This window comes from Dermacentor variabilis, chromosome 4 (genome assembly GCF_050947875.1).
Source record: "Dermacentor variabilis isolate Ectoservices chromosome 4, ASM5094787v1, whole genome shotgun sequence".
NCBI lineage: Eukaryota > Metazoa > Arthropoda > Arachnida > Ixodida > Ixodidae > Dermacentor > Dermacentor variabilis.
Genome location: NC_134571.1, coordinates 10400241 through 10414391, shown reverse-complemented (window position 1 = coordinate 10414391; position 14151 = coordinate 10400241). Strand labels below are relative to the sequence as shown.

Here is a 14151-nt window from a genome sequence, read left to right as displayed (position 1 = left end):
CCACCGTACACGCACTGAAAAACACGTGCTCGCCCGGCTACGATGAAATCAGTGTTTTATCAGACAAAGCAGCTATCTGTTATAGTTCCGGTACATTAACTTATGTCTGGAAAAGAATGCTCGTCACTGGCACGTTCCCTGACACAATAAAAGTTGCACGAGCTACAGTAGTACTTAAAGGACGTAGTAAAAATTGCCTAAATAATTATTGATCATTATCGGTATTGCCGCTTTTTTTCTAAAATCGCGGAACGTGTTATTTATAAGCGACTGTATCAATTCATACTAGTTAAAAATATCTCTAAACAGCAGTTTGGCTTTCAGTCTGGAAAATAAGTGGAATCTGCACTACGGCACATAAATGAAAGCATACTTAGTAACCTTGAACAGCTACTTTTTTACACTGCGAATTTTTCTTGAATTCCGACAAGCCTGTCATTCGGTCAAACACCAAATCCTGTTTCAAAGGTTAACGACATAAGGCACCCATGGGTTGGCGCTTACATTAATAGAGATCTATCGTTTAAGGTAGAATGCAATACTCACAACTTCACGAATTTCCGTGAGGCTTGGGCGATATGAACTCTGAGGTCCCACAGAGATGAATTTCGGGTCATTTGCTTTATTCTTTTATACATTAATGACATTACTAATATTCCTTTAACTCCTGCCATTGCTATGTACGCCAATGACACTAACGTATTCTTTTCTGGTGTAGATCTTAACTCATTAGAGCAAAATTTGTTTGGTACGACGTATTCACGGTCTGGGCAAAGTTTTTCAATATGTGTCGTCACTGTATAAGCACATTTGTGGCTAAGGAAACAAAGAAAGTCAGCAAGCAAACGCCATGGATGACGCGTTACATTTTGCAACTAAAGCGCCCACTAAAGAGAAACAAAGTGCGCTCCGCCACAACTTATCAGTGCAATAAAAAGCAAATTGGCATCAGCGGTTCATAGTTGGAAAGATTACTACTTTAAAACAGTGCTACCTGGTTTCATAAAGTATACACAAAAAATTCGGGGGGTACTTAAGTGACAATAAAAGGCCTGTAAATGAAATGTTCGTTGGCGAAACTGCTATCAAAGACAAGAATGAAATCGCTGAACATTTTAACAACTGTTTTCATAGTGTCTTTTCAGGGTCGAACGTGCGTAACTTGTCTGAGTGTACTGTTCTTTAGCCACACGAAGCGAACTTCATTTCATGCAATGGTATTGTGTCAATGCTCTTAAATTTGAAGACAAAGAAATCGTGTGGCCCAGATGAACTCCCAAGCGTATTTCTTAAGCGTTATGCCGACGTTATTAATAGATTTCTTCTTATACTGTTTAGAGCTTCTTTGTTATCTGCTCCAGTGCCAAAAGACTGGAGGACAGCTCGAGTTGTGCCAATTTTTAAAAAGGGCAATCTCTTGTCGCTAGAAAATTATCGCCCAATATCATTAACTTCGTCATGCTGCAAACTAATTGGGCATATGATCGCCAACCATATCACCAATATTTTAGAAAGAAATTCTATATTAACAGATTGCCAGCATAGCTTTAGACAAGGCTATTTATCTACGACACAACTGTCAACTGTAATTTATACATTCGCAAGAACCCTAGATAGTAACGGTCAAACTGACGCTCTTTTAGATTTTAGTGAGGCATTCGACAGAGTAGTTCATTATAAACTGATTCAAGAACTTAAAATAATAATATTCCTAACATTATAGTTTCTTGGATAGCAGTTTATCTTTCAAATCGCATGCAGTTTGTCTCAATTGAAGGTAAAAATTCCAACCTTCTGCTCGTAACATCCGGTGTACCCCAGCGTAGCGTCCTGGGGCCATTACTGTTTCTACTCTACATAAATGACATTGTCACTGTAATTACGCCGGGTACACAAATTAGGATTGTTTGCAGACGACTGCGTCTTATTTCGGGAAATATCTTTAGTACGTGACCAGATCGAACTTAATCAAAGCTTACAGCATATAGAAGAACGGTATGATAGGTCGAGCATGGCCTTGAACAAAGACAAAACAGTCTGCCTTCGTTTTACTCGCAAGAAAAGTCCTTTAAAATATAAATACATATTGGCCGCTTCACCGTTAAAAGAAGTTGAAAATTATAAATACCTAGGCGTAACATTTTCTAATTACCTTTCCTGAAATTTACATATTAGTAATATTTGTTCTTTTGCGTTCCGTAAACTTTGCTTCTTAAAGTACAAACTGAGAAATTCAGCTGCTAGCATCAAATTATTAAGTTTTTTTTTTACTTTCATCAGACCTAAACTAGAGTACGCTTGCATTACATGGGATCCATACACTAAACATAACATTAAAATCATGGAAACAATTCAGAGAAAGGCTGCTCGTTTGATTTATTGTAAGTGTAAGCGTACAGATTCGCCCACACAGCTAATGGTGGCCAACGACATTCCCCTCCTCGAGACACAGAGGCAGATACTTCGCCTGAATTTCCTTCAGCAGCTAATTAATCGTGAATTAGCCTTAGACCCCTCGGTACACGTGATCCCTTTGTCCACAAGGCGTACACGTCATGATCACACATATGCATTAACCCCTCATTTCGCCAGGACAAATACATAGGATGGATGGATGCAAAACTTTAATGAAGGTCCTGAGGTACGCGACTCAGCGCGCTGTGGGCCGCTCCCACGTTGGGACAGTCAGGCCATGCCCGACCGCCGCATCGTGGGCCCTCTGGACAGCCCATAGTTGCGCCCGGGCATCGGGGCTCTTGATAGCGGAGAGCCACTTGTCCTCATTAATTTGTTCTGTGCCTCGTAACGAGGGGCAACGCCAGAGCATATGGTCTAGGCTAGCGATGTCATTGCAGTGCCTGCAAGAATCAGTGGCATAAGTGTCGGGATAAAGCTTGTGGAATAAAGCTGGGCTGGGATACGAGTCTGTTTGCAATAATCTGAGGGTCAATGCCTTCGCTCTATTTAACTTCTTGTGTGGAAGGGGAAAGTCTCTCCTGCCGAGATAAAAGTGCTGCGCAATTTCATTGTATGTGGTCGGTTGATCTCTGTTCTCCACCACTGCGGGCCGGCGTTGGAGTTCTCCATGGTCGCGGAAAGCGAGACCTCGCGCCTTGGAGTGGGCCAGCTCGTTGGGGTTTGTGGCGCCTCCCATGCTCGATCCCATGTGAGCGGGGAAGCACGCGAGGGTGTGGGTAGCGATGCTTTTGCCGTCGAGGATGCGACAGGCTTCCTTACACACAGCGCCAACGCTGAAGGCGCGGATGGCTGCCCTGGAGTCGCTGACGATATGGGCATGTTTGTCGTCCAAGAGGGCCAAGGCAATGGCCACTTGCTCGGCCGCACGCAACGACGTGCTTCGTACCGAAGCAGCGTTAACGGTCGAACCCCTGTGGTTGATCGACACTACCGTGAAATTGTTGCTGTTGCCATACTGGGCCGCGTCAACGAAGCAGCTGCCGCCAGGGAGTTCTGTAGCGCGGCGTAGGATTGCCACCGCCCTGGCCTTCCTTCTTTCTACGTTGCGTTGGGGATGCATATTGCGCGGGGCAGGCGATATGAGGATGCTATCTTTCTGCTCTTTCGGAAGGCCCTGATAGGCGTCTTCGACAGTGGCCGGGGGGACGCCCATCTCTGTTAGGAGTCGTCTGCCTGCCCTGGTGCCCGAGAGGCTGAGAATTTGTGCCCTTTCTTGTGCTTCTGCAATTTCTTCCAGGGTATTATGAATACCCAACTGCAGGAGTCGGTGGGTGCGTGTGTAGTTTGGTAGTCCGAGCGTGCTCTTGATCCCCCTCCTTATCATGGCATTTAGCTTGTCTTGCTCGGCCCTCTTCCAGACGTGCATGGCCGCTACGTACGTGAAATGGCATAACAAGAAAGCGTGGACTAGCCTTATCAGATTCTCTTCGCTCAGGCCTCTCCTTCTGTTAGCCACCCGCCTGATTAGACCGATGACGCTATCCGTCTTCTTTGCTAGTTTGTGAATGCTGATGCTATTCGTGCCCGCCCCTTCGAGTGTCATTCCCAAGATTCGAATGGACGCGACTTTGGGAATGGGATCTCCGCACTTGGTGTAGAGATTAATGTCAATTTCAGTGGGGGGTTTCCAGTTATGTGGCTTGCGGCCCTTTCTAGTTGGGCTGTAGAGAAGGAGCTCCGATTTCTTTGGGGAGCACCGGAGTCCCGTGTCGGTTAGAAAACGCTCTGTAGTGTCGACAGCTTCTTGGAGAGCGGCTTCGACTTGTCCGTCACTGCCACCCGCGCACCAGACAGTGATGTCGTCCGCGTAGATCGTGTGACCGATGCCATGGACCTTGCCTAGGTACCTTGAGAGGTCGACCATTGCGATGTTAAAGAGGAGCGGTGAGATGACTGACCCCTGAGGGGTGCCTCTTCTGCTCAGCTCCATTTTCTCCGATTCCAAATCTCCAGCCTTGAGGATGGCGCATCGTTTGCTCAAGAAAGATCTGACGAAGGCATGGAAGGACGAGCCTAGGTCGAGTTTGGAGATGGCGTCGAGAACGAACTCGTGACGGATGTTATCAAAGGCCTTCTCCAGGTCCAAACCAAGGATGGCTCTCGTGTCCCGAGTGCAGCGTTCCAGGATTTGTATCTTGATAAGCTTCATGGCGTCCTGGGTGGAGAGGCCTGGCCTGAAGCCTATCATGTTGTGAGGGAAAAGGTCGTTGGTCTCGATATACTCGGCAATTCTGTTATGGATGGCGTGCTCGGCCACCTTCCCTACACATGACGTCAGTGAGATGGGGCGGAGGTTGTCCAAGCTCGGCGGTTTACCAGGCTTTGGGATTAGTATGACCTTCGCCAACTTCCATTCTTCCAGTACAATTCCCTCCTCCCAAATCCGATTTATCTCATCGGTGAGAAACTCGATCGATGCGTCCTCTAGGTTTCAGAGAGCCTTGTTATTAATGTGATCCGGGCCGGGCGCTGACCTGCCATTGAGGTCGTGCAGGGCACGACGGATTTCACTGGCTTTGAAAGGCTCGTCCAGCGCGGAGTTCGGCTTCCTTTGTATACTGGGTATGCCGCATCATCGGCCACAGTTTTGAGCGGCAGGTACTTCTTAGCTAGCATCTCCAGCACGTCCTTTTCCGAAGACTTCTTGGCTTCGTGGAGCGCTTTAGCGAGGACACTTCTCTGGTTTGACTTGGAGCCGGAGTCGTCGAGCAAGTGTTTGAGAAGATTCCACTTGCCTCCCGTGCGCATCTGCCCGTCGATTGAATTGCAAATTTCCTCCCATTGCTGCCTAGACAGGGCTTGGCAGTGCTCGTCGATCTGCTTGTTGATCTCGGCTATCTTTTTTCTGAGCTTGCGATTTAAGCGTTGGCTTTTCTACCTCTCGAGAAGTGATTGCTTGGCTTCTAGAAGGTGTGCTAGCCTGCTATCCATTTTGTCTATCTGCAGATCCGTCTCTATGGTTTTGGTGGTGGAGCAGACATCTTGCAGAATTTATGCGCACCACTAGACGAGACTCTCCGGCTTTTCTCCACGGGCGGCGCGGGCCCTGCGAACCTCACGGAACTTGTCCCAGTCAGGGACCGAGAAGGCCTTCTTTCTTTTCTGCTCCACTTGTAAGCTGGTTACCGTGATGTAGTGATCGCTAACAACGTCTATGAGCGGATTCGACCACATGGCTGAGCCAGCGTTTTTAACAAAGGCGAGATCTGGGACAAAGTCCCTGGTCGAGGAGGTGCCACGTCTGGTGGGAAAGGCTGGGTCCGTCAATATAGAGAGTCCCGCATCTCCCGCCTCCTGCCACAGGATTCTGCCCTTGACCTTGTCGTGCGTGTAGTTCCACGCGTGAAAGGGGGCGTTGAAATCGCCGGCGACAACCAGTGGAGAGTTTCCGGCGATTTTCGTTGCCCTAGTGATGATGGTTTTGAAACGTTGTCTGTGATCGCTCGGGCTGCTATATACGTTAAGTATAAAAATGCTGGAGATGTTGGATTGACTTGGGATGACTTCTACTAGGGAGGTCTCCGTCTTGCTAGGCCGGACCCCTAGATCGTGTGCGACGAAAGTGAACTTGCTGCAGACTAATGTGCAGATTCCTCTTCCGTCCCCACGGAGAGCCAGAGCTTTGTATCCCTGGAGTGAAACCTGATCAGTCATCGTTTCTTGCAATAATATAACATGTGGCTTTTCTTTGTGAGTGCGAACAAACTGCTGCAGGGTACATCTTTTATGGTGGAGTCCCCTGCAGTTCCACTGCCAAATTCTAAATTGGGTGTGTGGCCCCATCATTGCTGTATAGAGCACCTTCCGGCGTTGCTACTAGGGTCTCCAGGGAGATGGTTCTATTAATGGGTCCGGGGATGTGCAGTGGTGGCGGCGTAGGTACCGACGCACTATCCGGGAAGTAAACGGGACGTACGTGGGTCGACGTCCTGATGTCCATTTCCTGCACCTTGGACTCTATATCTGGCATTCTGTTTTCTAAGCATTGAATTTTGATGTTTTGCGCTTCTAACTTCTGATCCACGACCAAGAGTCGCTGATCTACTGCAGATAGTCGTTCATTAATCTTCTTGATCTCGAAGCAGATGGAATTCAACATTTCTCTGACTTCCGACTTGGCTTTAGCCTGTACGTTATCGGGCATGCTGGGAACGGCCTTTCGTTTCGCTGGGTTGCCCGAGTGGCTTGCATCCACGACCATGGGAATGTCTGCTGTTTGGGGAGAGGGGGTCTCCGAGGGTGATGAACTAGGGACTGGAACGGGTTGAGGTCCCCGGGGGGGATGGGGCGAGAGGGTCACCGAGGGGGTCGCCGAGGGGGTTCCTGAGGGGGTTGAACTAGGGACTGGAGCGTGGTGAAGTTGATTAGCCTTTCTGAGCTCTGCTATTTTGGCTCGCATTAACTCGATTATGCTGCGCATCTCGGCATTTTCTTTCCTCAGCTGAGCTATTTCAGAGGAACCATGCTCTGGCGCCGCACCCCCCGTTACCTTTTCGGCAGTTCTCGCTCCACTCCGCACCCTGTCTGCCCAGGTGGCGCCTTGTTTCCCAGGACCGGCTGGCTCCTCGAACCGGACCCTGTTCTGTGGGCCCCGGGACCTGGACCTAGAATGGCTCCTGGACCTCGAGCGGCTTCTCGAGCGGGAGCGCCGGCTCGAAGATCTAGCCGGTTCGCTTCCGGCGCATGTCTGTGCTGGTGACGGGTCTCGATTCCTGGATTCCGCATTTCTTTCCCTCCTCCTCCGTCGAACGATGTACGGGACCTGGAATCTTTGCTTGCAGATCTTGTCGCTGTGGCGTGCGGGCCGCCGAAGAGGCCGCAAGTAGGCGAGCAGGTGTGGTTGTCGTCGGGGTTGTTGGCCCCACATTTCCTGCATAGTTTGTCCTCCGGCGTTGGGCAGACGTCGGCTCTGTGGCCTAGTCTACCGCAGGCATAGCAGCAGTCGTGCTGCCTAAGGTACAAGGAGCACTTGACTAGCGCCGACCCGTAGAAAACGAAGTTGGGGACCTCGTAGCCGTCGAAAACGATGACTACCGTTTCGCTATTGTTGATTCGCTTGGCTCCCAGGGCTAAGGGATTTCTCTCGTTGAGGATGCTTCTGTCCAGGTCGGCCTGGCTCTCCGACACATCAATTTGGCGTATGACACCCTTGCACGTGGCGTGCGGTGCGGCTTCGTAAGTGCTGAGTTCGTATTGTTTAATTCCCAGAGTGATGCAATTCATTTTTAGATAAGCATCTGCGTTATCGCCAGACGCGGTGCTGAGGACGATAATATTTTGTGTTGCGTTGGGGCAGACGATGTCGTGGCTAGCTTGCTCGGACGTGAGTCCTGCTGCGGTGGCGACGGCCCGACCGAGCCTTGCGGAGCCCGTTTTTCTGAACATCCAGACCACCCCTGGGGCGGGCGATAATCTTCCAGTGTTCCTTCGGGAGCTGAGGCATTCGCGACGACTTGATGATCTTGTGCTTTAGGCTAATGGGCTTCCTGGTGCCATTGAGACGCTCGCGGTGCCCCTTGCTGCTTGCCGCTTCACGGGGGCTGTCGCGACGAGAGACGCGCAGGGCGTTTTTCTTGACAGCGGCGGAACGCCAGCCGTGCTCCGCACCAAATTCTTCCGGAGGAAGATCGTCTCCTTCCATTACAACGACCATTCCCTCTGTCATGACGAAGCGGGATTAACCCTGCCCGGCGAACGCTGGTTAGGCCTTGCCGTCAGACTGAGGGAAGCGCGGCGTCACGGAAGAGAAGCAGCTCGAAAAACCGCCGAAAAGTCCACCCACCGTTGAAAAGTTGGTATCCGTGGGTTCCTCTTTTCCTTATGCATCCGCTGGTGCAGAAATCATCGAGATTGAGATGAATTGCTCACCGAAAATATCGAAGAAAGCAGGAGCTGATGTGGGCACAACCGTACTACTCGGCTTCTCCTTCTTCCCACCGACGAATACATACAAATTCTCTTTTTTCCCCAGAACAGTCTCTGAGTGGAACTCCGGACCCGCGATGTATTGAACCGTTCCTAGTGAAGTTCGTTACTCATATGGTCTTTCTTATGCATACTTATTTGTGTTTATTCTATAGGATTTATATTTCTGTATTCCCGTTTTCTTTTTGGTGCTTGCATTGTTTCTAATTTGCCTTGTATGCCTGAGTGCTCTTCCTGCAAGGACCAATGTATGGTCTGCAGTATGTTATAAATAAAACAAGATATACGCACTTAAAAGCATCTGCTTACAAAAACTTTGAGTCTACTGGCATGAACACAATAATTTTACATCACTAATATAGCCACAACACACATACGCACTCTCTCTCTCTTTCTCTCTCTCTCTCACACACACACACACACACACACACACACACACACACACACACACACACACACACACACACACGCGCGCACACACACACACACACACACACACACACATCCACACACACACATCCACACACATGTACACACAAGCAACGCACACAGACAGTCACACACGCACTTACACATACACAGGCACACACGCACACACACACATAAACGCACACAAGCAACGCACGCCCACAGACGCGCGCACACACCCACACACGTGCACACACAAACACACACCCGCACACCCGCACACCCGCAGACGTAGACGCATGCACACACGGACACCAAGGTGTCTACCAAGTTGACATTTCGAAATTCTCAGAGTTTTCCAGATTTTTCCTGAGTGCATTTCCAAAATTCCCTGTTTTACGTTTTACGTTCCGACCACCCGACACCACGTCGCCCGATGCTGTCACTTTCTAGTAAGCATGCTAAAAACTAAAAAATGAAACTAACCTAAACCAGTTTGAATAGTAAGGAGTAGCGTTTATTTTATTCAAGAAGCAATCAGAAGAGAGGGATTAGTAAAATGCACATGGAATAAAATATACTGGAAAAGAATGGTGAAGCTCTTGCAAATCGAGTCGAACATTTTCAAATACGAATAAAAAGGAGATGCTTAGAGAAACATATACGTTCGAATATCCCCTTCAGTCACGGATTACGATCGACTGTCGGTACGTGCGTGAAACATAGATGGTGCTCGGGACACCACTGAAAGTACATCAACACGGTATAATGACTATTTGAGCATTATATGATGATGCATCATAATTAGAGTAACTGAATATTTGAATATTGTAACGCCAGTCATGCTACGTTTCTTCATAAAAACCATTAATTCCCCCACTCGAATTACATGCACAAGCTATTCATTAGCCTCAAGCATTTCACGAAAGAAAGAAAGATACCCCGAAGTTGCTACCGACATGCCCCACGGGAAACGTCCCGTAAAACACGGTAATGCCTTCACCAAACGGTACTCTGTAACGATTCATATACCTCAGAAGTGAAATGAAAGTAATTTAGATTATCAGAATGTTCAATTTACCCTAAGCTTAACGTTTGTGCTCCAATGCTTGGTACTACTGTGCAGAAATGGCAAAAATAGGTTGCGTCCACAGATGTGGACGCTGTGACTGAAAGGGATATGAGCTATTTCTATCAACTGATATCTCATTTGTATGATGCCGGAACTTTGTCACAAGCGAGATTCTCTCACAAAAGCAGGTAAGTCAACCTCAACTGTCCTGACATTCAGCCCGCACACAACACCTCAGTGTTGCATTTCCCTGATTTAAAGAGTCTATTTTGGTTTGGATGAGGGTCACATGCATCTCGGCGCCAGCCAACACTTTTCTTTTTGAGCTCAAGCTCCTTCAAAGAAGAGGCGGCACAGTTCCTTTCCCTACCATTCTTCAATGCGACGGTACTTTTTGCTCTCAACCGCGTTCCGCCGCGCATTTGCCCCACAGACCATTTGAAGCATCCTCTTGGGCAGTTGTATAGTCAACGAGCGATTTTTCGGACTCCCTAGGGGCAGCGAAAACGTCCGAAAAATCGGACAGTTCGAAAAAAATGAATGCATGTCTTTTACTGCCCTTAAGGGCTCAAATCGCCACAGGCACATCCGAAGAGGCCTGCCAATAGACTTACTAGGCATATCGGTGCTGGTACTGTGACAGATGATGGCGGGTGCACGCGTATATAATTAAGGAATACATACTGCGTCCCGTGACAATTGCCCCTTCCCACGCTTGTTATGCTTCACCGCAATACTTTCACGTATTCTTCACCGTTTAACATTTCTGTAATGAGGCGAAGCTGACTTTCGGGAACCGGCATTATGCAACGCGTCGTGCCTTCCTAGCTTCGAAGCCAATCGTGACGACCACAGAGGTGGAGTCGGTGCCATTGCTGATAGCGGCGAATTCTTTCAATGAAAAACACGGCGCCGAACGGCAAGAAGCTCAATAGGGAACGTCGAAGCAGCTAGGCCTAGCGTTTGCCGCGGTTGTGGCGACGGCTGCCAGCGGATCTGCGTGCGAGAGCACCATCACCGCCGCCGGAACGGCGGCGGCGGTGATGGCTTTGATTAATGCCGTTTCGAACCTGCGGTCACAGCAAAAAGTACGGCAAATCGGACGGCGAAGGGTTGTTGCCTCCGAAATTTGAGACGTTCTTATACATTGACCCTATGGGGCACGTGGTGGTACCGCGAAGCCGTGCGAATGATCTGGCGTCCGGAAAGTCGGTCGTTGACTGTATACGCACTGGTAACTCCTCCATCAGACGACACGGCGTCAAAGACGATTCGTTACGATCCCTCTCTGTTACTCCAGTCAGCATTACCGTGACTTTCGTTCCCTTTAATAAAACTTCAGCTAATTTTCCCTGATAGAAGCATACATTCCCTGAGTTTTCCCCGAGTATTTCCAGACGATTCAAATTCCCGGAGAATTCCCGGTTTTCCCGCTCGGTAGACACCCTGGGACACACGCATGCGCACGCGCATACACCGAGCACCCACATCGACACACACACACACACGCACACACACACACACACACACACACACACACACACACACACACACACACACACACACACACACACACACACACACACACACACACACACACACACACACACACACACGCACACACACACACACACACACACACACACACACACACACACACACACACACACACACACACACACACACACACACACACACACACACATGCACGCATGCACGCACGCACGCGCGCACATACACATAAATTCGACTTCTGAATAAGGTACACGCCTCCACGAAGCAATAAGATTCCGCTAAAACTGTTTTTGACATTGCCATTCTAGAAAACAGATAATCATTTGAACGCAATGAGAATATTTAATACAAAGCGTGTTGTAAATTCGGCCTGCTGCGTTCTTCCCTTCGCAGGATTCCTTGCTCTATTGTGTTACGATAGTGCACGTACAAAAAGGAATACCTCCCTAACTGGAAGTGGCAGCTTCTAGCTGTAAAGGAGATTTTCAGTTCTGATTTTTTTAAACAATGTTGCCTATGGAATGCGCATACACACACACACACATAAAAAAATGATAAATTCTACTGTGCGGAACCTTACTGCCGCGCTTCAAAATTAAAGCCCTTGAAAACTTTTAAACAAACGGTCCGTGATCCATACTTGCCAAGGAACATTAGGCGACTTCTATTGAAGGTGCACAGACTTAATGACATCGTCAAAAATAACTTCCGATGCACAACCGGCGTGACAAAACACAATTAAATCCTATAAATTCCGCACCTGGTCGTTGTCGCACGGGTCAAACTCGTACTTAATGGGTTTTCCCAGAACTTGATTCTCCTGCAGAAAGCACTCCACGGTGTACTGCCGTGTAATCTGCAAGGCGTCGAAAGAAGTGCGTCAGCCATACCAACACAACTCGACTAATTTCACGCATTGTGAGAAATACCAAATTGAAACGCCGCTCTAGTTGGAAAGCTTTCGTGATTTTCCAATATCTGTGGGCAGCGGGCACACAATGAAACACTGTAAAAAATTATCGGCTTAGCCTTCATTATATATATATATATATAGATAGATAGATATATGGTGTCCCACCTAACTTGAGGCAAACTTGAAAAATATACCAATGCCACGTAACTGCACAGAATCAAGGTAATGTTTGCTGTCACTTGGCGATACTCAGATTAATTTTTGTATTCCGCCAAGTTACATAATTATTCTTAATTAGGTAATCAACTTCTGAAATATGATGAAAGTAAGATGAAAAGTATCAATGAGAGACTTGTAGAGCAACATGAAAATCTCCCAATACAGCTTTCTGTTTCTCAATACGTGGTACATAAAGGTGTTTTTCCAAGCATGAGAGGTAGTCCGCGAATACACGCAAAGTGCCTCGAGCTGCCAGTCACGCTGAAATTTTGTCTGTATTCGTGGGCTTCTTTCACGCTCGAAAAAACACTTTTATGTGGCACGCATTGAGCGACAGACCGATGTATCGCGAGTTTTTCATGTTGCTCTACAATTTTCTCATTGACACTTTTCGTCTAATTATAATATTTCACAACCGGATTAATTAATTAACACTAATGATGTAATTCGGCGGAATGCAAGAAATATTCTATCCCCGCGCGACGGCAAGAGTATTACCTTGGTTCAGTCCAGCGACTTGGCAGTTCGATATTATTGTCATGCTTTCCTCGGCTGAGAAAGCATATGTCGCCTTGAAAATGACAAGTGCCCTTGTCGAAACGCTGGCTCTCGTTCTTGCCTTGTTCTCCTTTTGCTCACCGACATGGTATATGGGTCATTCCATGTCAAATGAACCAGCCTGAAGCTCAATCCTCTCCGAATAAAAACAAAAACAAAAATAAAGACATAGTTTTTATTATATTTAAGAAAATACATTCTCAAAATATATTAGGCGAGGATAATTTTTTTGAACACGCGATGGCCGTTTGAAATTCACCTAACGGAGGGAACCACGCCTGAAGGGAACGTCGCCAGAAGTCGAGTGTATTGGACATTGTTTCTACCTTTTCTTTTTTGTAATAAATAGACAGTGTGCTTTCACTAAAAGATGATGTCAAACAACACTTTTTTATTGTTTGTGCTGTCTAAGAGGAAGTTATAAATGGCCATGTTATAGCAGATTTAAGAAATTATTCACAAATGAAGTAGATGAATAATAAAAGCTGAAACTCCTCTTGTAGAAGTTTCCTTAAAGTGTAATATCTGGTCAAATATTTTTCGTATCTAGATATAGCGCACTTTTCGGATGCGATAACGTACTTTTGATGAAAAAAGTACCGTTTATAATCGGACGTGCAAATAGTTCGCACATATGAAGCGTCAGCCGAGATTTCAATCGGGAACACGAACTGGGAGCTGAACAGCTGTTTCCACAGCTCAACGCCGTGAGGGTAACCCTGGCTTGTATTTCACTCGAACACGTCATTTGAAGTCGAACTGCCAACCCAAATAATGCAATGGTGGCGCTCAAGTTTAGAAATGATACTTGTTTATATTAAACAAACATCACTTTTAATAAAATGGCTGTACTGAGATTTATGTTCTTTCTTTGCGATATCAGCTTTTCTCAGCCTTTTTCATTGACCACCTCAGTGTGTTACTAACGTCAAAACATGGAATGAAGTGCCCCCCCCCCCCCCTCCTCCTTCCGCCCCTCCAGCACACGCACACAAGCTTCTTTTTTTAAAGTTCCGCTTTGCTTTTAGAGCCCGTGTGCAATATCCTGGTGCAAATAAAATTT

The 14151-nt window shown here is 47.4% G+C and overlaps 1 protein-coding gene across 3 annotated transcripts in view; it reads right to left on the bottom strand.

Moving 5' to 3' along the window:
- The window catches only part of nwk (FCH and double SH3 domains nervous wreck), a 202631-nt gene that overhangs the window by 133359 nt on the left and 55121 nt on the right, over nt 1-14151 (bottom strand). For all 3 annotated transcript variants that reach the window (XM_075688106.1, XM_075688108.1, XM_075688107.1), the window contains exon 10: nt 12159-12254. In XM_075688106.1, the coding sequence (XP_075544221.1) occupies nt 12159-12254 (96 nt within the window). The remainder of the gene's footprint in view (nt 1-12158; nt 12255-14151) is intronic.